This window comes from Bubalus kerabau, chromosome 8 (genome assembly GCF_029407905.1).
Source record: "Bubalus kerabau isolate K-KA32 ecotype Philippines breed swamp buffalo chromosome 8, PCC_UOA_SB_1v2, whole genome shotgun sequence".
Taxonomy (NCBI): Eukaryota; Metazoa; Chordata; class Mammalia; order Artiodactyla; family Bovidae; genus Bubalus; species Bubalus kerabau.
In genome coordinates this window covers 102787378-102813494 of record NC_073631.1, presented here as the reverse complement: position 1 = coordinate 102813494, position 26117 = coordinate 102787378, and the positions used below count along the sequence as shown (strand labels likewise).

Here is a 26117-nt window from a genome sequence, read left to right as displayed (position 1 = left end):
GGTGGGGGTGGAGCCACTGGCAGATCTCGGTCTGGCTAAGCAGCCCCAGAGGTGATCCACCAAACACAATGCTGCCTCCATCCCATTCTGTGAGGTGGAACCTGTAAGGTGAAGGCTCTTCCTCATCACCAACAAGATAATATCTTGCTACTCTATCAGCCCCAAACTCCTCCCACTCAGCCACTCTCTGCTCACTGCTCCCTCCAACTTCTCCCTCTCATCAGCCTGCCTGCGTGAGTGCAGGAATGCACTTAAAACATGGTACCATTGAGGGTAAGACCACAGGTTCCCACAGGTTCAAGTCCTACATAAGGCAGTTATCATACCTTGGGAAAAAAAAAACACCACCTTAGTTCTGCACACCAAGAGCGAGAGATGTCTACTTCGGTCAACGCAACTTATTCATGAGATTTGTGTTGCAAGAATTTCTCAGCTGAAGCATCAAATTTTAAAACTACTCCCTTAGACCAGCACCAAGAAATGAAACATCCCTTCTAGTAGGGAGGCAACTTGGAGTCCATGTTTCCATGGGGAGTGAGTGAGCAGTAGGGGCCCATCCAAGGAGCCCGAGACTACGTGCTTTTGAGTGCGTGGTTTAACTGTCCATTGCACATGGTATCCAGTCAAGGGCAGCTGACACCCTGCCATCATTTAGGCACACTCGTGATGGTAAGCATGGCAAATGCAAGTCTAACCTCCACGCTAATGTTTCTGTGAATTCTCTTTTCCTAGTCTGAAACGCTGCAAATAAATCCACTCTACACCCTGATCCCGGTCACCATGTGCATCTCCTTTGCAGTGATGCTGCCAGTGGGAAATCCCCCCAACGCCATTGTCTTCAGCTATGGGCACTGCCAGATTAAAGATATGGTGAGTTGTGGGTGGCCTCTTCCCACCAGGCCCACTTGCCATGAAGACAGGGATGACTGGCCCTATATAGCTTTCTAAAGTTTATTATTTTATAGCCAGTACCCCTGATCTGTATTAGCTCAGCCACAGGGTGGCAGAAAGAATGGTTCTGGTGAAAGGTTTTTCTTTGGTCCACAAGCAACAAGAAGAGCAATCATGTGCTCTCCCGAGCCCTAATCTGGCAAAAGAGTGGGAACGTAGACAGAAAAGGCTGGGACCGACCTGGGGTGTGACCCACTCTGGAAGCCGAGAGCTTGTTCTAGTCTTTGCTCAGTTCCTGCACTGAACCGTGGGGATGTTGGCCCAGAGTTGCTGGCTTATTCATAAAAGGTTAACTGTGAGACACTTTATAAACTGAGGGTGAAAGATACTTTGTAAGAACAAGATTCTCCTCCCTGTCCAACCCTCTCCCCAGGCAAGAAACCCCCAAAGCAACAACTGTAAAATGAAGCACCCATAGCTCATGTCTCAGTTTTCAGCGAGGCTCGCGAAACACGGCTTGGAGGGGACACTTTGCGGCTGGTTTTAGTGTGGGGCCACCCTCCACCCCTCGGCCTGCGCTCACTGCTGTGCTTCTCAACTCCCAGGGCTGATGAGGTTGGGGAGGGAGGAACCCCTCATACAGGTAACTGGGCCCGGCTGACTGAAATGGCCCGTCCTCCCTTACTGGGGGCTAGTTTCTCACTGCAATCCAAACTAGATCTTGGCAGCCCTGTAAATATCAAATGGAGAAAAGGAAGAGCGAGCTTCAGGCTGGGAGCAGATACTCAGATCCTCTCTACTCTCAAAATGATCATCCGAGTCATCTGAATTACCTCGGGAAGGGGGTCACAGCCACCCTCTGTCCCCCTCCACCCCCAGATCTTACGGCACAGCCCTATCCACTCCTGCCGAGCTCCACCACGACTCTCCGGTGCCCTCGACCTCCCCCTGCACCCGATCCTGCTCCCTCTGCTGAGTGCTCCTGCCGCTCACCCCCAGCCTTTATCCTGGAATCAAGGGACCAGAGCCAATCATTTTTAGAGGCACCAGATGACGAGCAGTGAGCCAGCCCTGGGTTCTAGCCCCAGCCTGGGCACTGACTCAAGACTTCACTTTCCTCATCTGCTAAGTGAGCAGGTTCAGCCTAGATGCTCTGTGTGGTCCCCTCTCAGCTCTAAATGACCTTCACTTAGCTCCTTTAGAACCCACTTCCTCTCACCTGCTGGGAAAAGTGGGCAGTTCTCCACGCCGAAAGGCTCAGGGGGACGGGATGATTCACAAGTACAGGGCTTGGGCCAGAAGGCAGAAGGGCGACTCATCGAGTCATCAACCATTTCCTCGCATTCACTCTTCCCTTGCAACCTGCCCAACTCAGTCCCGGTTAGTGGACCTGCGGCGACACACTACGCACTTGGGTCGTCACCCGCTGGGATGCCAGCCCTCCTTGGTGGACACTTTCCCAGATGGCCCTGGCTCTGCCATCCTTCTACCCCCATGCCCCACTTCCGCCTGGGCATGTCAGTGCCATGACAGAAACGAAGCGGTCAGAGCCTTGGAGGTGACGTTCCCCCAGGAGAAAGCAGCAAAGGCCCCACGCCCCCAGCCAGGGCACTGTCTGTAGCCTTTCTGTGGAAGGGCTGAGTGCAGGCGGCTGACCTTTGCCCAGGTGAACCCGAGGACACTACTTCCTTGAGCTGCTCCTTGTGGGGAAAAGGACAGTCACAGAACACAGGCTTTCCTGGGGGGCCCCCGCTGTGAAGGCTGGGAGAGGCTTCTGCTTTGACCAGTTTGATTCTATCTCAGTGAACACATTTCTCAGTCATGTAGCTGTTTTAGTGCAACTTAACATTCCAAGATCTGGAGTCCCAGGCACATACCTCCTAGGCCTCCATGCAATAGTGAGAGTGCTACAAAAGGAGAGATGATGCCAACGGCCGTCTCCCAGCCCCAAGTCCTTCCTGTCCGCCTGTCCTCTACAGGCCTGTGCCCGCTATAAGGAACCACTAGAGTACCGGGGGCAGTGACGGGAACAATCAGGGCCATGCAGGGGGGCTGGGGTCATGTCAGGAGGAGAGGCTCTGGTGGGGGGCACCTGGGCACTTGTGCTGTCTGCTCACAGGGACCGCGGGCTGTGCGCCCTGCTGCTTGTGCCCTGCAGGTGAAAGCTGGTCTGGGGGTCAATGTCATTGGCCTGGTGACAGTGATGGTGGCCATCAATACGTGGGGAATAAGCCTCTTCGACCTCAACACGTTTCCTGCCTGGGCCAAGGTCAGTAATATCACTGATCAGGCCTGACCCCTGTGGGTGAACGGCCTGACCCCAGGAGCGACCAGCACCCAGCAGAGTCTGACCAACAGGCTGAGAGGACCACCAGCACAGGACCCCCTCAGAAGACTCCTCCGTCTTCCACCTCCAGTGACGTGCAGAGAGCCTCCAAGCACAACGCACAGGCCCAGATGTGTCTTCCGCTCTGCCCTCCTTCCTCAGCGCTGCAGCGCAAGGAAACCTAAAACCCTTCTCCCTCCCTTGTAGCTTGTCTCCCCAACCAGCTCTTTCTGAAAGCCGGCAAGAGACAAAAGTCTGTCTTCATTGCCCCTCAGAGGCTAAGCCTCACAAACTGGCCAGTCCCCCTGGGTTTGATGTTATTCTTAAATTCTCAGTCCCGTTTAGGAATAGAAGGAGAAAACCCAAATCATCCTACCAAGTGCAGAGAGTGAAACCAGTGTCATCTCCTCCTCGGGGGAAAAGTCTCACCCAGAACCTGAGACCTGACGTCGGCTCCTTTCTCCTATGGTTTCTCGCCAAGTTCTCTCCACAAAAGGGCAGTTCTTAGGGAGGCCTCTTTGTGGCCATCAGTACTCTTATCACTCCTCTTATAAGTGTCTCTCTTCAATGGCTTCTCTATACCTTGGCACCAAATCCCTGCAAAGAAATAGTGTCCCCTTCAGAACGAGGCTGGTGCTGTTCTCTGTCAAAGGAAAAGGAGGCAGAAAGAAGACACACTGAGATCAGTGTCTCTCTCCACTCAGCACTAACCATCAATACCACCGTGCTGGTTAAGCGTTGGGAGGAAGGAAAAACCTTCATAGTTTGTACCTGTCTTACTGAGGAGGCGGAAACTGTGATTGAGACCACAGCACTATTAATATGTCGATGGGCTTTCTTCAGGAGGCAATGAGTAGTTCATCCCTAAGACAAGCACAGAAAGGTCCAAACACATCCGTCATTTTCTAAAAGTTGATGAGCCCCTGGAGGGGAGGGGAGATGTCTTATGTCTCTTAAAGTCTCCAGCAACTTATATGGTACAGTTAACTGTGTGCATGTCTGCTCAATAAATGTCTTTCTTGAAATGACTTGGGAAGTCCAGGCCTCCTCCTTCTTCCTGAACTGCACCCCTATCCCCACGACACAAGTCTTTGCCACAGGACTGGATGTTGCTCCCAATCCCTCCAGCGTGACACATTTCAGATTTTTACCATCAACTACTTGCTAAATACACCTTATGGGAAAAGGAGGAAACCATAGTTACAGCACTGCTTGAATTGATTTTAAGTTACTCATGACAGCAAGTGCAGTTTTCCAACAATGATTTACCAGTAAAGTCACTCTCTTAGTTTATCATATATCTGTGAGTTACAAAGTTTCTTTTGTGCCAGTCAAAAACCTGCACCAGGTTTAACCAGGAATATTACTGCTGCTTCCTGTTAGCGTAGGCCAAATTATGTGGCCACTTACAAAAGTGGGTAAGCCTAAATGAAATATCAATGTTAGGTACACTATGGCTGGTCTGAGGAAACAGCATTGCTACTGGTCATGTTGCTTTGAAATATTTCTGAGTCAGGATGTCATTCCTATTGTCAGGGTAGCCAAATGAGTGTCTGACCTGTTACAGAATTTAAGACACCAAAACTTTAAGTCAGACAACAAGGCAATGCACAGATAATCAATAAGATGATGGGAGTATAAACAAGCAAAAGGAGAAAGAAAAGGTGGCAGAGAATTAAGTTGACTTCAGACTTTCTTGGTGGTCCAGTGGCTAAGAATCCGCCTGCCAATTCAGGGGACATGGATTCAATCCCTGGTCTGGGAAGACTCCCCATCCTACAGGGCAACTAGGCCCACAAGTCCTAGGCCCGCGCTCCGTAACAAGAGAAGCCACCGCAACGAGCAGCTCTCACACAGCAACTGGAGAGAGAGCCCGCACACAGCAACGAAGATCCAGTGCAGCCAAAAGTAAATTTAAAAAAAAGAATTCAGTTGACTTAGAATGATTGGCCCCTGTTCAGCTATTTGAGACCCTGACTCGCTCTGAAACAGAAAGCAGAGCAGCTCCGTGAAGCCGCTGCCACGTTCATCAGGCGGCTAACACTCTCGAGCAGTCTGTTCAGAAAGGGTTTTTATTTTGGTCTGGTTAATAGACTGACCAGCACTGTTCTGTCCCCAGACCAGAGATTCGGTCCAAAGAAGCCTGCTCATTCCAGATGTGACTAACGAGCGTCAGCTGTGACTCACAACTCCTTGTCTTCTAAAATCGCTCCGCTGCTGGACAGGACCTAACAGCTCTGCTTGGTAGTGCTGTCTTTTGCAAATACATTAAATTTGATTCTTCTCTTCTCATATCACAACTCTATATGGGTGGAAAAGCTATAAATGATCACCTGATACCAGCTCATTTTATAGCTGATGAAACTGAGAAACAAAAACACCAAGTAGAGTTGCCTCTTATTCTTGATTATACATCAAATTTTGCTTAAAGTTGTCTCGGAAATTCCTTTAAGTCACCCATGAAGTACACAGTATACAACCTTTTATGTTAGAATTCACATGAAACAAAGACTCGTGTGCCATTTTAGTAAGTAAAAAATGGCTAGTTTTTTCCTCCATTGTCAGAGTAGATCTCTTATTTAGCTGAACCCAAATAAAGTAGGTGGCTTCATGTTTAGCCACCTGTTTGAAAAGTGCATCTCAACACTACGATTACTCTCAGGCGAGCGAGATAACTGAACCACTGTTAAGACAGGGAGCTGAGAGCACCCAAGAGCTCAGGCAGCTATCCTGGGGCCGCCCTCACTGAACAGATCTGAGCACACCGCCTGCTCTATTTACAGGGCGCCTTCCACTCGGCCCAGCCTGGTACAGCTGTGCATGTAAGAGTGGTACTTTTCACACACGGGCGCAGGACTCGGGTTTTGCAATGTCCCACCACACCCCAGGCACTTTCCACAAAACTTCACTGTTGGCCTGTTTCTCTCCCATGCCATCTGCTAGGTCTTCAGTGCTTGACTATGTGGCATCCAGATTTAGGAAAGGTATAAATAGAACATGTGAAAATCCAAGTTTCACAGACTCCCTATTAAGACCAGGCAACATCTCAAAGTATTTCCCCTTCACTGTCTGCTCCTTTCCACGAGACAAGGCGTTAACAGACAGCGGGGGAAAAAAGAACTCACTCATCTGAGTAAGGCCGGTAAATGCTATGTGCAAAGTTCAGGCCGGGGAGCTGAAGAAAAGTCTCCTTTGCTTCAGTACAGTATATAGTGTTCTGTCAGGAGGAGTAACAGAGAAAGTATTTAAAATGTGGGAGAGTTTAGCAGAAAAGCAAACACCAGCACAGTATCTAGGGAGTGAACCACTCAGTGGAAATGAAAACGCTATGCATGTCACACATGCTCCATGGACGACAAGTATGGACAACTGGAAAACCCACACATCCTAACTTTTCTCTAGAGTCACAGAAATGAAAATGAGTTAGAAAGAAGAAAACAAAACTGTCCCTTTAAACCAAAAACTGCTTAATTATCAGGAGAGGTCTAAAGACATCAGCTGGTAACTTTAATTCATAAAATACAGTGCCAAGTAAGGTTCTTTTGGCTTTTTCTCTTTCTTTGGGTATTTTGTCTGGAGGTTACAGTTTAAGGATAAGGTTTCTAGTTCAATGTATTTTTTAGGTTCCCAACATCAACCCTGAAGTCTTACTTTTCACACATGAGTAACTTTAGTAGTGTTTTATGTAACCCTCCTTTTAAAGTCAGGAGTAGCAGAAAGTCTCCTTAAATCACAACAGTGATTTTCAAACTTTTTAAAAGGCATGTCCCTCAGTGGTTCTTCCCATCCCTCCCCTGCTTTGTGAGGCAAAGCTCTCGACAAAACACCCAGGGCGTGCACCAGCCAGTGCCGTCATTACCGTCACCACATCCCCTAAAATCCGTGGTGGCTCTGGGTTCCTCCAACACTATCTCAGTGAAGATAACCCTGCCTGAGAACTCAGAGCTCCTTTTCACTCCTGCAAGGACCTAAAATTAGGAGAGGGGCTCTGAAGGTGACCAGGAAGTCAGCCTGTGTTCACTGTGGAGCAGTTTACATGGTGAAGGGCATTTCCTGGATGGCTCCCACTGAAGAAATGATCCCCCTCATCGAGGTTAAGTGTCACTTCTGATAGAAGCTCTAAGTCCAAATGAGTTTCAATTACAACGTACGATTATAGAGACCTAATATCACAACATCTAAGTGACCCTCGCCCCCAGAGCAGCCAGTCTGGGAGAACACATCCACAAATAACAATGCTCCGTAGGTGATAAAAAGAATCTGACTTTGAAAACGGTTTTCTAAGTTTGTGGCATTTTGAATATTCTGAAGGATGGTAAATCTCTCTCCTTCAAGGCTGCAGTTCACTCTGCTAACAATTCAGTCATCCAAGAGCAAACCTTGTAAGCCAGGTGCTTTGATCAATTTGGATACTATAGATTTTCATCAACAAAGTGAGTGACCAAAGAATAACAACAAATTTTGCACAGTTCATAGACTTTTGCTCCAAAAGTGAGTGCAGGGGGAGAAAAAAAAAGTATTCGGACCCAAAGCAACATGTTTGGACTAGTATCTACTCTTTATTGGCTAATTTGCAAAGCAATGTGCTACACATCACATATTATTTCAGCTGTTTCTCATGGAAGCCCTCTGAGGTAGGTACAGAGAATACAACAGTTTCAGAAAAATAAGCTGCTTGCCCCTGATCACACTTCAAGGGAGAAGTCAGTCCATAATATGATCCTAATCTGTCTCACACACCAGTACAACTCAACAGGGACAAAACTCATCTCCATGTATGAAAGATTTGTGTTTTCCAAGAGAAGCAGAATCACTTCATTTTATCATCACAGTAACAGTGGCATCACTGTCTGAAAAAAAGGTCTCTAAGCCATTCTTCCAGTTTACTGATTCTGCTAAAATGTCCTCAGAAATGGCATTATCAGTGAAGCTGCCCAACAAGCTCTCTGAAACAAAATGCCCAGTGAGATGGGACTTTATTTATATTTAGTGCACATCACCCTTCTAGGACTTCAGGATGGAGCTATCCCCCTGCATTGACAAGTGTAACATCAGGTTTAACATTACCACTGTAGTAGCAAGACAGGAAAAAACTTAGCATTTCTCAGGAGTGGATTAAACACATTATAGTATATTTACTCAGTACAACCTTCTGCAGCTGAAAAATGAAAGCAGTCCTTTGTCCTTTCCAGACGGCCATGTAATGATCCCCACTGGGGAAGACTCTGCATACATAAACCCCCATGTATGTTTGTGTATTTAAGCACAAAATCTTTCCCAAAAGGATACAAGAAACTAGCGACAGTGTCTGACTCCAGTGGGAGGAACTATGAGCTGGAGGATAATACAAATCACTTTTGTATTGACCCAGAGGAAAGTTATGTATTTAATCATTTTTTTACAACTAAAAAATTTTATGGACTGATTATGCGTTGAAAAATTACAAAAGTAATTTCTGATTGCAGGAGAAAAACACAAAGTCTTATGAGAATCACTCTAAAGTTATAATGTATACACTTTTTTAATATAAAAATGCAGAAAATTTCCTTTATAGACAATTTCTCATAGATCTACCATGTAATGTCAAAGGTACCTGTAATCACATTAACTATGATTCTCATGACTGAAAAGAGATTGATCAAATACATCTAGAAAAAACAGGCACACTAGATTATGAATTCTACTGAAGACAAAGACCATTATTTTAAATACTTTTAAATTCCCCAATTCCTGATAGGATTCTCAGAACACAGTTTCTTGGATAATGAATAGTAAATTGATTTATTGGTGAAATTAGCAACTATGGAGCTTCCTGACGATATAAAATCAGTAGATAATTCACAGAAACTAGCTTCCAGATTTTCATTTTAATTACTACTGTGAAACAACATAATTTAGTACCAAATGTTTAAAAACCCATTATAATTACCAGATTCTGAAATACACATCATTTGGATCTCATCATCTACATAAAACTCATCCATTTTTCTTTTGAAAAAGGTAGTAGAAATCCCAAAGAATAAGGGAGAGACTACTAATTAAGGGTATGATAACTAATCGAGCACCATGATTTCATTCTCAGGACCTCCCAAGAGGCTGGAAGGAGGAAGGGAAGAAGTGAGGATGTTGGAGAAATAAGGGTTGCTCTTAACTTCTGGCCCCTTTTGTGCTGTGAGGCAATGCAAGGTCTAGCGAAAAAGAAAACTGCGGAGGCTGGAGATTAAAACAAAAGATTTTGGTTCAAATGGTAAAGGAGGCCCTGGAGAGCAGTAGACTCAGTTTATCCAGAAGGCAGTGCTGGAGTTGGCTTCAGCAACTAGGGGGTTTCTTCTTGGCGTCCACGTCCTTTTTAATTTCTTCAAGTTTTTTAGCCAGGTTTGGTATCTTTAAAGAGAAAAGAGAGTATCATCATTTTATGTCTACTTAGTATTTTTTCATTTCTCTTCCTCTAAAGAGAAATGGCTTCTTAACTTTCCTCTAAAAGAAACCTGATAAACAGCGGTGTTTCTTAACCTCAGAACTGCCTAAGAAAGATCCCCAAAATGCTAAGTTAAAGCAGGCTCCCTCCCCAAAAGTCAGACTCTGAGTTCTACTTTTATATACCCACTGAACTCCCTCAATCCAGTGCCAAACAAAGTTGTTCAGTTCAGTTCACTCAGCAGTGTCCGAGTCTTCGCAACCCCATGGACTGCAGCACGCCAGGCCTCCCTGTCCATCACCAACTCCCGGAGTTTACTCAAACTCATGTCCATTCAGTCGGTGATGCCATCCAACCATCTCATCCTCTGTCGTCCCCTTCTCCTCCCGCCTTCAATCTTTCCCAGCATCAGGGTCTTTTCAAATGCGTCACCTCTTCGCATCAGGTGGCCAAAGTACTGGAGTTTCAGCTTCAACATCAGTCTTTCCAATGAACACTTAGGATTGATTTCCTTTAGGATGGACTGGTTGGATCTCCTTGCAGTCCAAGTGACTCTCAAGAGTCTTCTTCAACAGCACAGTTCAAAAGCATCAATTCTTCGGCACTCAGCTTTATGGTCCAAATTTTCTTTATAGTCCAAGCAAAGTTGTACATGTAAACAATAAATGTGACGTAACTTAACAAGCACCTGCCTAGAAAACCACATGACTCAAGTTTAAGGATGACAAGTTAATTCCCTTTATCACACTAAAAACTTCACTACAAACCAAAAGTTAAAATCATGTCTTCTTTCCTTGTCTCCTTAAAAGAAACATTTCATTTCAGGATTCCCATTCATGGGCAGTTGTGTCACCTGATTTTCAACTTACACATCTGTAAAGTGAAGCTAATACAACTCCCTACTTCACGGAATTCTGTCCTTACATGTGTAGCACTAAATGGATCCACCTCCAAACTACTCAATCATCTCTACAGCCGGGTAGAGTGAAGTCTCACTTCACGTGATTTTCCACAGAACTGTAAGACTCCAACAACATTACTCTGCGCTAACAAACACAGCTCATGGTCACCATGAGACCACCTAAACTGATGGGATTTTGTTCTCTTAGGGTGAAATGTAGGTCAGGTGCTTCTGTGAGTTCTATTATTTTTTCAGACAATGGAAAATCTTTCTATAAAATTCAGGACTTTCCTCTCAGACCTATGGACCACCTTGTTTATGCTGGAAGGCATACTTTACTTCAAGAAACACAAGTCACTATACAGTAGGTATGTGGAATCAAGGAAAACATGAATATGGTCACTTACGTCATAGTTTTGAGCCAGATACATTCCCACCACGTTGCCAAGAGTAAATCCAAGCTGTAAGAATAGAATAGGAAGAGTCACACTGGAGACTGAGTTCTGTGCCACCTGATACCAACCAGATGACATGGACAGTGTTCTTACCAAACCAGATGACACAGAGAGTATTCTCCTAAGGAACTCAGGACAGTTAGAAGACCTCAGTGCCCAGTCCAGAGGAGTGCATAGCATGAAATACACATCTTTCTTCTATAAAATAGGCATGGAAATATCCTCCCACAAGGTTAAATAGTATATGGTAGAACTAAACACATCGACCTTACAAAGACTTGGCTGTAAGTTCTAGAAACTCAAGCCAAAATCTGATTTTTGTTAAGAGCCACAGTTTGGTATTTTTTTAATGGGGGGGTGGCGTGGTTATGAGATTTGTTATTTCTTGCTACATCAAGTAAAAAGTATCCAATTTTAAAAAGTATCTAGCTAAATCATAGAATTTTAGAAAATGAAGGATGTTCACAGTTCAAGCTCTTCAATTTTTAGGAGGCACCTGGTCTAAGACATGAAGTAACTTGTTCAGGGTCTTTCATCACAGGAGCACAGGACAACCTAAAGCAGATTCACACTCAAAAACTAAAATATACAATGACAGAAAGCAAGAGACTGTCACACAACTGAAAGAGCATATGGCTTAGCTCTCTGGCATGGGTGGAGTCTAATGGGCAGGGCACTTAAGACCTGCAGAGACCACAGGTCCCCTAACCAGCTCTGAATCAGTGGCAAGACACATGCACAACCTTTAGAGAACTCACCCCACTCCAGTACTGTTGCCTGGAAAATCCCATGGATGGAGGAGCCTGGTAGGCTGCAGTCCATGGGGTCGCTAAGAGTCGGACACGACTGAGCAACTTCATTTTAACTTTCCACTTTCACGCATTGGAGAAGGAAATGGCAACCCACTCCAGTGTTCCTGCCTGGAGAATCCCATGGACGGAGAAGCCTGGTGGGCTGCAGTCCATGGGGTCGCTTCAGTCAGACACGACTGAAGCGACTTAGCAGCAGCAGCAGTGTTTATCTCACTGGGTGACTGTATTCCTGAATACAAATTGCTTCATGAAAATCCCTGAACACCAAAAGAGCTTCAAAGTTCCTTCAGCTTGGAGTTTTAACGATGATCTATAATTTCCTGGCTTTCCTCCCCGCCGCCCTCAGTGGGCTTCCCTGGTGGCTCAGATGGTAAAAAAAATCTGCCTGCAATTCAGGAGAGCCAGGTTCAATCCCTGGATCGGGAAGATTCCCCTGGAGATGGGAAGAGCAACCCACTACAGTATTCTTGCCTGGAGAATTCCATGAACAGAGAAGCCTGGTGGGCAACAGTCATGGGATAGCAGAGAACTGGACACAACTAAGCATCTAACACTTTCATCCAATAATTCAAAATGTCCAACTGAACACATAACTTCTAATTTTATAAATTTGAACTTGCAACTGATTTTTTATTATTTTCTTTAGTCACTGTTGCTCCTAATAAATACACAGCAGAGGTTAACCTAGAAAAATAAAGCATCACACTTAGCACCAGTGGTTGAATTGTCTTCAAGTTGGAGACGCATATGGGAGACAGAACACAGCTGGATCCTTTCTAAGCCTTAAGCTTACTAAGCTTTAAACACCCATAATTTAAATGGGTTTGTTAGTAGGAAGCAGAAAAGAGACTATCAAGTCAAAACATAGACCATTTTCTGAACATTTGATTATTCAAACATAGCTTGTGAAATACTTTTACCAATGTGGCACCAAGAAGCCAAATGATTTTTTCCCACGCCCATGGGTTGAAACCAGGAAGTAAGAGGTTTTCCAAATCCAGAAAGAGTATTAAATTTGCTTAAAAAGAGAAGGGGGAAAAATCACCTAAGAATGTTAGCTCTAACACCAAACAGAAAGAACAGAAGGTTGAAAAATTTCAAGAAAAATAAATTGTGGTTCTACCACTATCTAGCTGTGTACCTTCAGGCAAGACACTTAACCTCCTCAGTGCTATGTTGATTTGAGGCTCCTGACTTATAAAAAATTATACTAACAATCTTCCTTCCAGCTTCAAAATTCTAGGGTTCTTGGTTCTTACCAAGTGTGTCTCAAAATAAATGAGGCAAATCTAAATATGATTTCATTTTGGCAATTTCACTAGCACCAGGGTGATTAAAAAAAAAAACAACAGTTATTTGAAACACAAAACAAAAATCATGGGTCTCTAGACGAGTCATGAGTCTCTGGACAAGTCATCCAACTCCAGTTTCAAAATACTGCTATGTCTACCAACAGGATATTGTGAAACTACATACACAACATAGAGAAATGGTCACATGAAGAGAAGCTGGAGGAAAACGCATGACAGTAGAAAAGCATTTGTATGTTGTTCATGGAATACTCGATAGGCAAGTTTAGAGAGGTAAGAAATTTTAATCAGAATAAATAAAGAATTAAAAAAAATAACATCTGTATCTGAGGAACGAGGTGGCACCCCACTCCAGTACTTTTGCCTGGAAAATCCCATGGACGGAGGAGCCTGGTAGGCTGCAGTCCATGGGTTCGCTAAGAGTCGGACACGACTGAGTGACTTCACTTTCACTTTTCACTTTCATGCATTGGAGAAGGAAATAGCAACCCACTCCAGTGTTCTTGCCTGGAGAATCCCAGGGACGGGGGAGCCTGGTGGGCTGCCGTCTATGGGGCCGCACAGAGTCAGACACGACTGAAGCGACTTAGCAGCAGCAGCAGAGCTCAGGTCACGAATGAGCCAGAAGCCTCTCCACAGGGCAGGAATGTTTAACTTCCTCCAGGTCAAGACCTGGAGGCCTCCTCAGTGGTCCATCCGGATGGCTGGATACTATCGCCACAGCCCCCCACCCCTACCCCCACCCCCAGAGCACTCTCTGCAGAGAAGATAAGCAGAAGGAAGGGAGTGCCTTCCTCCCAAGCTCAACACTAAATACATTCTGATTATGTCCTTTCTACAATGATTCTGAGACTCTAGGAATATGTAGCTGCTTCTCACAAACATATTGGGGACAATAAATGGTAAAACACCAGAAGTTTGGGGACTGAGGAGTGACATGAGCAAAGCTACGTAGAGGACAAATGGGTGAGAAGAAATCTGAAAAACATCCTCCCAAATACATCTGGCCTCTAAAGGTTTTGATTGAAGGATTGCAGTCCCTTATATACCAAAAATCAGTTTCATATCCAGCCCTGTGAAAAGATTTCAAAATGGTCTCTTTTCTTAAAGAAGGTATATGCTGTACAGAAAGAAAAGCTATACATTAAGTATAATAGTTATAACAACAGACAGGACCCTGCACAGGACCTTGAATGTAACAGATGCATGAAAAACCAGAACTGGGTCATGCATTAAGTAACCAAATGAATGACATAGAAGTGCTTCTTTTAAGAAACCATACCTGAAAGAGATCAGTGTACCTCAACTTGTTATTAAAGGCTCTAAAGATGCTAAGGAAGTGTTAAAATTTAAACTGGCAAGGGACGTGACTCTGGAGAATCAAGGTACAAGACAGGAATGACAATGTGATGACCTGAATAAAAGAAATAGGCCCAATGAGAAAAGAAGATTTGAACAAAAAACGGAGAGAAATACCAGTATGGAGAGCCGGGTGGGGCTAACTGATGGACTTCAAAAAACCAGCAAGCGCGTTTAGTTCTCATGCCAAGGGGTAGGAAACCACTGCCTGCTCTTTACCAGCAGCAACGTGATGAAGCACCATTCTGTCAGCATTCGCCTGACAGCTGTACCCAAAACAGTGGAATAAACAGACAGCAGAGAAGGCAAGCAAACATGAATGGTTTTTCTTCTTAAAAATCAAGATCAATGGAGTAGAATAAAGGGTCCAAGAATAAACCTTTACATTTATGGTCATGTGATTTTCAACAAGGGTGCTAAGCAGCCAATGGGAGAAAGATGGTCTTTGCAAGGAATGATGCTGGGACAACTGCATATCCACATAAAAAGGAACAAAGCTGACACGTACTTCACATCACAAACAAAACAAAACTCAAAAGGGATCAAAGACCTAAATATAAGAGCTTAAACTATAAATCTCTTTTAAAAATGGATAAATCTCACTTTGTCAAAACTTAAAGTGTGTTTCAAAGAATACCAAGACGGTGAAGACAACCACAGAATGAAATACGTGCACATCATGTATCTGATAAAGGACCTGTGCTCAGAATATATAAGGAACTCTTGACTGAATGATAAAAAGACAATCCAATTTTAAAATGAGCAAAGGATTCAAAGAGACATTTCTCCAAAGAAGAAATACAAATAAACAGCCAACAATCACATGGAAAGATGCTCAACATCATTAGTCATTAAGGAAATGCAAATCAAACCCACAACAAGGTGCCTCGTTACATCCACTAGGATGACGTGAATGAAAAAGATGAGCAAGTGCTGGCAAGGAAAGGCAGAAAATGGAACATATGCTGCTGGTGGGAATGCAACATGATGCAGCCACTATGGGAGTCTTGCGAATCCTCCAAAAGCTGAGCAAAGTTACCATCTGATGCACCAATTACACTTTAGGGTATATAAGCCATAAAACTGACACATGTATCTACACAAAAACTTGTGCATGAATGTTCACAGCAGGAGTATTCATAATAGCCAAATGGTGGAAACAACCCAAACGTCCATCAACTGGTGAATGAATTAACAAAATGTGGTGTATTCACATGATGCAATATAGCCATAAAAAGGAATGAAGCACTGATCCATGCTAAAACATGGATGAACCCTGAAAACATGATGCCAATGAGAGGCAGTCAGAAAAGACTACATATTATATGATTTCACTAAAAGAAAAGTCCAGGACAGGCAAATCCAGAGAGACACGAAATGAGTGACTGTCCAGGGTTGAGTGTGAGGGGAATGAGAAATGAATGCTAATGGTATGGAGTTTCTTTGGGAGGCAATGAAATATAGTTGTTGTTTAATCACTAAGTCATGTCTGACTCTTTGTGACCCCATGGAATGAAGCGTGCTAGGCTTCCCTGTCCTTCACTATCTCCCAGAGTTTGCACAAACTCATGTCCATTGAGTCAGTGATGCCATCCCACCATCTCATCCTCTGTCAGCCCCTTCTCCTCCTGCCCTCAATCTTTCCCAGCATCAGGGTCTTTTCCAATGAGTCAGCTCTTCACATCAGGTGGCCAAGGTATTGGAGCTTCAGCATCAGTCCTTCTAATGAATATTTAAAGTTGATTTCCTTTAAGATTGACTGATTTGATCTCCTTGCTGTCCAAGGGATTCTCAAGAGTCTTCTCCAGCACTACAATTCAAAAGCATCATTTATTCTTCGACGCTCAGTCTTCTTTGCATTGTTACAACCATACATGACTACTGGAAAAAACATAACTTTGATATATACAGACCTTTGTCAGCAAAGTGATGTCTCTGCTTTTTAACACTCTCTAGGTTTGCCAGGGCTTCCCTTGTGGCTCAGCTGGTAAAGAATCCGCCTGCAATGCAGGAGACCTGGGTTTGATTCCTGGGTTGGGAAGATCCCCTGGAGAAAGGAAAGGCTACCCACTCCAGTATTCTGGCCTGGAGAATTCCATGGACTGTATAATCCATGGGGTCACAAATGGTAGGACACAACTGAACAACTTTCACTTTCACAGGTTTGCCATAAATATCCTTCCAAGGAGCAAGTGTCTTTTAATTTCATGTGGAGCCCATGAAAATAAAATCTGTCACTACTTCCATGTTTTCCCCTTCTATTTGCCATGAAGTGATAGAATTGAATGCCATGATCATACTTTTTTTTTGAATGCTGAGTTTTAAGCCAGCTTTTTTCACTCTCTTCTTCCACTCTTATCAAGAGGCTTTTTTTAGTTCCTCTTTGATTCCTCCAATTAGTGGTATCACCTACATATCTGAGGTTGTTGATATTTCTCCCAGCAATTTTGATACCAGCTTGTGATTGATCCAGCCCGGCATTTCGCATGATGTATCCTGCATAAAAGTTAAATAAGCAGAGTGACAATATACAGCCTTAACGTACTCCTTTCCCAATTTGGAACCAGGCCATTGTTCCATGTCTGGTTTTAACTGTTGCTTCTTGACCTGCATACAGGTTTCTCAGGAGATAAGTAAAGTTAGATATAAAAATTAGATAGTGGTGATTCTTGCACAAGTCTGTGAACATACCACTAAATCCAACTGTATGGTTTGGGAACTACATTTCAAAACTATTAAAAAAATAATAAAGTAAGATTTGGGACTTTCCCGGCAGTCCAGGGGTTAGGACTCCACCCTTCCCCTACAGGGGGGCAAGGGTTTGATCCCTGGTTGGGGGACTAAGATCCTGCATGCAACATAGCCCAGCCAAAACAAACAGTAAGAATAGGCAGAATATCAGCTATATGGGATAAAACTGAGAAAATAAAAAACAACTTTGAGGTTTCGAGATTGGACAAATGTTTAAAAAGAATGGAAATGTCAGATGAAAAAATGAGGACCATTAGACTAAGGCTTTGTTTTGTATATGAGAGGTCTGAAAATGTTGTCTGTCAAATTTTTTTTTTAATATATAGACACATGAGGGGCTTAGTTACAACACTGTATCTCTTAACATAAAGAAGCACCAAGTCCTAAAAAGTAGAGAGACAACTTCGAAGCAATCTGACTCCTCTGGATGATGCTCAACTCCTGCCCCCAACAAAAAGCTGCTATGTGTGTAGCTCCATAAATAAAGCTACAATTTTTATCTGGAAATGGTTACTGGCAATAATCCAGAATGAATACTACCTGACATGTCTGAAATAAGACCCATTAAATCACATTTTCAAAGAGTACACACCCAAACCAAGTTACAACATAGAACCTGAACCATCTTATATTTGCCAAGAAGGATTTATGAAATCTAAAAATAATCTGATTGTGTTTAGCAAATATAACTAGCATTCAAAAGGACACCTAAAAATGTTTCACAGTCTCAGATGAAAAAAACTACACACTGACAAGAAAACCAAAAGTATACATTATCCTACATTAATAAAAAGTAAGCTGACAATTTTACTTCTCAAGCTTAGTCTCAGCTATAGAAGCTGTTAGAGAATCTCTCTGTTCCAAGGAAGCAGGGAAAAAAGTTACCTTTTTTGTGCCTTAGTCTTTTAAACACTCAACACTTGGTGTAGAGATAATCATCAAATGTTTAACAACTGCTTCAGTAACAATAAAACTCAAATTCTACCCCCCTCTACTAACACTACATAGAAGTACATTATTAAGGAGTAAGCTAGGGTTTATATTCTATACCTTTCCTTAAAGAATGAAGAAATAAAAACAACCAAAAAAAAAAAGCTATTAATTCTTCAATTGAGCCAGTAAATTAAACAGAGACATTCATGGAAGTTAGCCAGTAACACTCTGAAAAGCAGGACATCAGGTAGAACTGGTGTGACTATTCTCAAAGAAGCTAATTCAAATATTCAAATATCTTATGAATATCTGACAGCAGTAATCAAGCAAAAAAGGAGTATCTAATTATAAATAAATGAAATCAATCCCAAAGTACTAAGTGCCATTTGCTTGGGAAATCTAACTATAAAGTATGTTTCCTCTTCCTGTGATCTTTATGATCTATTCTAGAAAGACAAGACAAAATAAAATATTGTACATCAAGATGCAGTAAACAAAACACAGAACATCAGCAAATGATCTGAATGGGCCACGCAGATTAAATGCCTTGTGTTAGAAATCTAATTTATATTAACATATTAAAGGACAAAAGTCATGATCACTAGATGGGGAAAAAGCACAATAAAATTCAATTGCCTATCTCAATAAAAACTCCTAAGAAATAGAAGTGACTGAGTAGAGTGAAAGTTGCTCAGTTGTGTCTGACTCTTTGCGACCCCATGGACTACACAGTCCATGGGATTCTCCAGGCCAGAATACTGGAGTGGGTAGCCTTTCCTTTCTCCAGGGGATCTTCCCAACCCAGGGATCGAACCTAGGTCTCCTACACTGCAGGCGGATTCTTTACCAGCTGAGCAACAAGAGAAGCCCAAGAACACTGGAGTGGGAGGCCTATCCCTTCTCCAGTGGATCTTTTCGACCCAGAAATCAAACCGGGGTCTCCCACATTGCAGGTGGATTCTTTACCAACTGAGCTATCAAAAGAGTTCCATGAATCTGTTAGGAAATATCAGAAACACAAACATCCTACTAAAACCTGAGAAGCATTTCCACTCAAAACAGAAACAAAACTAGGACATTCACTCTACTTCTACTACAAGGCCTGACTTGAGAGTCAGAACAGGAGAGCGGGAAAGAAGAACTGGAAAAGAACACAGAACTGTCATTTTTGTCTTCCCTGGAGACATGAGTGCCTTCATAGTACTGCCTTCTCCGATTCACTGCGAAGTGAATCTACAAACTACTGGAGCTAAAAGGTAGACAAGGATGCTAGATACAGAATCAATATACCGGAATCATTAGCACTTCCATACATCAGCAACAACTAATTCAACAATGGTGAAACTGAGTCATCCTAAAACTAAGTACCCTTGCCTAGTTTATGATTAACCAACCTCTTTATCCAAAACTTCATTCCTGGCAACTCAAGACTCTCTGAGTCTGCCCATGTGTCTATCCACACATACTGTACTCTTTTTCCTCCTAATCAACACTTGACTTGTTTCACTACAAAAAACAAACAAAAACTTCATCCCGTTTTCTTGTCCCCTCTGACCTCAACCCTGTGCTAAATGAACACTAATCAACCAGTGTTAGATGACTGAAGTTGTTGCTACTGCTGTCATTAATAAAACAAGGTCCTATTGTATAGCACAGGGAACTACAGTCAGTACCTTGTGATAAACCGTAATGGAAAACAGCACGAAAAAGAATGTTTATGTGTATATATGTATGGCTGAATCTTTGCTGTACAGCAGAAATTAACACATTATAAATCAACTGTACTTCAACAAAAAATTTTAAAATAGTATCATTAATGTACTAAAAGTGCTACTGTCAATAACATCATTAATGTACCAAAATTGGTGGTGTGCATATCATCACTAATATACAAACTAAGGTTCCTTCTCCAGGATAAGATGAGCTAACAGACTCCTGAGTCACAGGCCACAGAACTGTAAACCAGGGACAACCCTGACACCAAAACTACCACTAAGAAAGGTCACAGAAACATCATAAGACAATGGCCCCAGCTTCTTTTTCTTCCCCCTTTATAAGCCCCAATCTCAAAGACCAAGCTGGAGCAGATCTGAGCCTTGTCTCCCACTCCCTTGCTTGGTGCCTTGCAATACAGTCCTTCCTTTGCAGCAAACACTGCTGTCAGAGTTTACTTTTCTGTACAACAGGCACACAAGCCCTCTGCTCAGTTATAATGCAATGATAAAAAAGATGTCACATGAGCCAACAACAAAACTAAAAAAGCACCTAGGCATACTAGGTAAGACTAAACACAGTAAAAGTGAAACAACAACAAAAAAATACTAAGCAGAACTAAAAAGTACCTAGAAAAAGCAAGACTATCACTAAGAAATTAAAAAAAAAAAACCCTGATGAAAGACCCTAAATAAATGGGAAGATGGATCACAACAATGTAAAGCTTTCAAGAGTGAAGTCATCAGGATGGCTTGTGGAAAAAGGTGGGAGCTGGGCCACTAAGAGGAGCTGTGAAGGCAAGAAGGCGGGTAAGGGGGAAGTGGGATGACGTGACAGCAGGAAGGTCCATACCCTGGGGTGGACCGGTGAGATCAGCCCAGCAACCCACGTCAGAGGACACATGTTGAAGGGCGGTGGGCAAGGAAACCTTAAAAATCAAGTGACAGTGGTCGTGACTTGATGTCCCGGGAAGGACACAGGGATCTGCCACAGTTTCCGAGCACGTGAATAAGACAGATCATCCTGGATGACTACTCTGGCAGCTGCGAGACAGGACAGAACCAAGGGGGTCAAGGGAAACACAACGAACCAGAGGCAACAGCCTTGCTAGTCTACAGCCGATCAGATTATATTGGGAGTGCTATATTTAAAAAAAAAAATTCAAAAATCAGAATATTCAGAGAAGGATGACCATGAAGAAAGAGTGGAAGAAGCAGAGATGGACAGCCTAAAGACAAGACTGGTGGGAGCAGGGAGTTAGAGAGCAGCACCAAGGTAATGCTCTTAAACAGGTAAAAGGTCGTCATGTGAACTAGAACTGCTTTTTAACATCAAAGAGTAGAACCAGGTAAGAAGACACTGACCAAAAGTGAAAGAGAACCTGAGAAAACGGAGAGCCTGCTGTAACTGGAGGTGACTGGATATGAACTGGATGCCTCCTCAGAAGCAGAGACTTCAGCACTTAAGTCTTAAGACTTATTCAACTAGAGAATCTAAAATAACTTCTCTAACTCATACCTACTAGGCTAGTGCAGCCAGTCCAAGGATGGAAGGAAGAAGACCTGCTCTACAAACCTGGCAATGGAAACACAGAGACAGAACTTGTCCTAAGGTAAGTAATGAAGACTTGATGGCTTAAAGCAAAAATAACTCTTACTGAGTGCTTACTATGCGCAAGGCAGCATTTTAACTCCTTTTCAGGAATTAATTCATGTTCTTCACAACCCTGTTAAAGCAGGTACTATTACTGTTCACTTTATGTTGGGGAAACTGAGGCACGGAGCAGTTAAGTAACTTGCCCAAAAAATATACAGTACATAAATGTGCCAGACACAGCAAGTAAATTACATGAAGAATGAAGGACAGAACTAAGTCGAGATTATGTCAGTATTTCAAGTTAATGAAAGCCAGGGCTAGGGGAGAAAGAAGTTAGGTGTGGAGTGTGGGGTGGGGAGGGAAAGAGATAATGGGTCCCCCACATGTTGGGTCTAAGAGGGCTGGACCAGAGATGTTCAGGAGGCAGCTGATGATGGGGAACTGAACTCAGAGAAAAGGACTCAAGGTAGTTTTGGAAGCGGTCAACGGGGGTGAAGGCAACAGCATGACAAGGAACACATCCCCTAAAGGTGTTGAAAAAAAGAAAGTCAAGGTCTGAGACCTGAGCAACACCCAGAAACCAAAAGAAGGGAACAGCAGCCAGTACAAACCGGAGAGCTTAGATAAGGCAATTTCCCAACTGGTGCGCCGAGATACTGCTGCTCTCGGCCCTTGGAGCAGCCAGGACCCGGGGCTTGCCACCTGTCCTCTGTGCAGCTTCTTCCAGAAAAACAAGTCCCCGGGTGGTACACTGTGTAAGAATACTGAAAAGCGCTGAGACGCGGGATCCAAAAGCTGAGGAGGACGGATTAAAGAGGAGGAATAAGAGTAACAGAGGCTGCTCCTGCGAGAGGGAAGAGAACCAACGCATCACCCCATGAAAGTTCAGAAGGCAGCACACACAAACCACCAGCAGAGCCCATCACACCAGGCTTCCCTCGAAAGGCTTCGAAAGCTTCCTTAAACCAAACCGTGGCTACACCATGCTGCAAGTGAGGAGGCCACTGCAGTAAAATCAAGGCAGAAAGAGGCGCCAGGACCACAGGAACGAGTTTCGACATGTAAGGGATGGATAACGGGCAAACACTGTAATCCAAAGAGAAATGAGGAATGAAGAGAATATGTTAATATAAGCAACACGATCAGGTGCCGTGGTCCTCAAATGGTGTTCCAGGAAATGACAACTGCAGGAAACATCTTGAAGGGTTCCAGAACGGGTGGTGACAATACGCCCTCCAAGATATTTACTTGTGACTATCCCATCACTTTCCAAACCTGTTCCAGCACCACCTTTCTGAATCCACGTCCTTCCAGTTACCAATGAGCTACAGCTGAAGTAGGAGACTCAAGGACATCATCTTACACTTTGGGGCCCATACTGTTTTTAACCTGAGTGCTTCCTACAACTATAAGGCAGTAATTATTTCTACTGAATCCTAGTCAGGGCACTGGAGAAACTTCCAGAGGTGTAGCCATGTCTTGGTTAGGCAGTTTACTGTCAGGGATACCCTCTTTTGGTCTGTAAGATTGAAAAATCAACTGCCATCTCAAAAAGGACAGAGGGACACTTTTTCTTCTTTAATCTCTTTGATAAAGAATATAACAATTGGAAGGAACACAACACTGTAATTACTCTCCAATAAAAACCGAAAAAAAAAAAAAAATCATCCCAAACTTGGAAATTAAACAAAAGGACAGCATCTCGTTTCAGCATGCTGGGAATAAAAAAAAAAAAAAAAAAAGAATGTAACATTTGGGAAAGTATCTCATCCCAAGAGTACTCACTTTCCATGGGGCCACCTGGAAGGTTTTCAGAATACTCGACTCTTATCACTCAGAGTTTAAGAATCAAGTTTTGAAGGCACAAAAGCCTGGGAAGAAAGACTTTAAGGCTGAACTCTGGCAAGTCCTCCTGAAACCTTCAACAAGGCAATCTTTGCCAGAAAACCTGTTTCTAACTTAAGGAGAGCCATGAAAAATAATTTGCTTACTCACGGTAACATTCATTTTCCCCTAGAATGAGCATTCTGGAAAAATTACTTGTTCACCACGGCCTGACTCACGTATGTCAGCAACCAGCTATCCTCAGTCTGGAAGCTATAAAAGGTCTGAGGAGGGCTCCCTCGGCCTCTAACTCCGGCGGCTCACGAATTTCGAGTTTATTCTTGGCCCTCCTGTGTTCTCAAAGATGGCAACCAGCAGGGCTCTAAGCCGCGGACGGGGTACGTGTTTAAGCCGGGGGTGGGAGGGCCGAAAAGTCATTAAAGAGCCAACACAAGGAACGCACACAAAGCACGCGTGGCCCATCATACAGCACCTTTGAAAAAACACCTATGCTCTGACACCTCAAAAGTTTTAGGGACTTGAACGGCGTCAGAAAAATGTTGGTGAAAGGATATGAGTGAGGCAGAACAAAAACACCCACAGCCCACCCGGACAGGCGACGAGCAGGCGCCAGGGTTTGCGGGACCCACGCCCAGGCCCCCCCAGGCCGGCACGAGGGGGGGCGTCCGGAGCCCCCGAGAGCTCTGGGCCAAGCTCCGGCTCGCTCCTCGGCAGCTCCACTCACCAAGAACTGGAGCATAGTGTCGGAAAAGTGGGCGCGAACAACGGCTGCAGCTCCGAAAGCCGTCGGGACCTGCCTCCCCCGGCGCGATGGGCGGCGCCCGCGGCCAACTTCCGGTTCACGCCCCGCTCCGCGCCTCCCGCCTTGCTTCACCCGGAAGCTGTTCCTGGCGCCCCCCCCTAGTGGAGCACCTGGGGATTACCTCCTGAATTGCGAGGTGGCGAGAGGGCGCTGTGGCCCGGTAGGAGAGAGTCCCAAGGCCCAAGCCAGGCTGGAGGCTCTGAACATTCAGATTCTAGAACCCAGTCCTCAAATACCGCTTCTATAAACCTGGGTCGGGGCCCAGTAGTCTGTATGATTACCGGCATCCCAAAGACCAGTCTTTGAACTCCCTGACCTAGAAGGACCACAGGCAAAGCAAAATCACCTGTGGAGTTTTTGCGGCATACTCCACTGGGGCTTCCCAAGTGGCACTAGTGATAAAGAAACTGCCTGCCAATACAAGAGTCTCGAGTTTGATCCCTGGGTGGGGAAGAAATGACAACCTGCTCCAATATTCTTGCCTGGGAAATCCCATGAACAGAAGACCCTGGCCGTCCATGGGGTCTGTAAAGAGTCAAACACAACTTACTGATTAAACAACAACCACAGTTTATCAAAACTAAAACCCTAATAACTAGGAAGAATGTACTCACCTCTTTTTGATTTTCTAATTCCAGCAAACTAACACAGTAAAAGCAACACATTAAGATCCTATATTTATTTAGTATTGTTGAAGAATGGGCTGCGCTGATAGCTCAGTTGGTAAAGAATCTGCCTGCAGGAGAACCCAGTTCAATTGCTGTAGGGAAGATCCCCTGGAGAAGGGATAGGCTACCCACTCCAGTATTCTTGGGCTTCCCTTGTGGCTCAGCTGGTAAACAATTGAATAGATGATCTATGCTCCAAAAAAGGATTGAGGAATAGGTGACCTATGCTCCAAATGCTTTAAAAAACAAAAAACAACCATCTAAAATCTTTTTCAATCTCCTTTAAGGCTTTGCTGAAGAGCACAGGAAACATCCACATCCACCAGCCTCTCCCCCAGTGCCCCAGGGAACAATGCTGAGTCAGGTGTGCGCCCTAAGTGTTAGCCTCTCCCTGTTATATTTATTACACAAACAGCATTTCTTGTCAGCCTTCAAAGCAATATACAGTGCAGTTGTAGTTCTTCCAGCTTCTCTTTTCCACACACTTCTCCACTGCCCCAACTTCTGATCCCCATTCTGCTGTTAATTTTGGAAGAAATGGTGGCAAAACAAAATAATGCTCAGTAAATCCCAAATCTTAACTATCCCAAACTAGCTCTCTGTCACATATCAGAGGGTTATAAAATGCTTTGATTCTGTGCCTCAGGCTCTTTCCTGATATTTCTGTGTTCATGCTTGTGTGCAACATGATAAAGCTTACCATATGCCTGATTAGTGGAGCAACAGTCAGGCTTACTGGAGAAGGAAATAGCAACCCACTCCAGTATTCTTGCCTAGAGAATCCTGTGGACAGAGCAACCTGGTGGGATGCTGTCCATAGGGTCGCACAGAGTTGGAAACAACTGAAGCGACTTAGCATGCATGCATGCACTGGAAAAGGAAATAGCAACCCACTCCAGGGTTCTTGCCTGGAGAATCCCAGGGACAGAGAAGCCTGGTGGGCTGTCGTCTATGGGGTTGCACAGAGTCAGACATGACTGAAGCAACTTAGCAGCAGCAGCAGTCAGGCTTACTATGTCTTGGACCAGTTACTTATTCATTCACATCCCTCTAAAAATGCTCTTTATTAACAGGATGCTTTGCAGTTAAAGATTGATGTTTGTCACTGTTAGGCAATAGATTAATTTCAAAATATAACAATGACAAAGTTTTTTTAAATGCCTAAAATGTCATGGACATTTTATTAAGAAAAAAAATTATAGAATTAAGTATTAATTTTCTGCCACTACTTGAGGGTCAAGACTCTTTCCCCTCTCAGCAGTCTCTTCTATATACCGGGCTGAAATAATTGGTGACTGGAAAGTGGGCCATGGACTTTCAGATGATGTAGTCACATG

General features: G+C 43.9%; 2 protein-coding genes across 4 annotated transcripts in view; one reads left to right on the top strand and one right to left on the bottom strand.

Annotated features, from left to right (window-relative positions):
- Window positions 1-4131, top strand: part of SLC13A4 (solute carrier family 13 member 4) — a 43365-nt gene extending 39234 nt beyond the window's left edge. For 2 of the 3 annotated variants that reach the window (XM_055591006.1, XM_055591005.1), the window contains 2 exons: window positions 733-870; window positions 3050-4131. In XM_055591006.1, the coding sequence (XP_055446981.1) occupies window positions 733-870; window positions 3050-3187 (276 nt within the window). In that variant the 3' untranslated portion in view covers window positions 3188-4131. Of the gene's footprint in view, window positions 1-732; window positions 871-3049 lie in introns of those variants that run through there. The other variant, XM_055591008.1, reaches the window with a different exon arrangement.
- A 4441-nt stretch (window positions 4132-8572) lies between these two features.
- STMP1 (short transmembrane mitochondrial protein 1) lies at window positions 8573-24478 on the bottom strand. Its single transcript, XM_055589389.1, has 4 exons — window positions 24459-24478; window positions 24035-24197; window positions 10944-10997; window positions 8573-9601 (listed from the first exon to the last, which is right to left on the bottom strand). The coding sequence occupies exons 1-4, from the start codon at window positions 24476-24478 to the stop codon at window positions 9527-9529; spliced, it is 312 nt and encodes a 103-aa protein (XP_055445364.1). The 3' UTR covers window positions 8573-9526.
- Between the last annotated feature and the right edge of the window lie 1639 nt (window positions 24479-26117).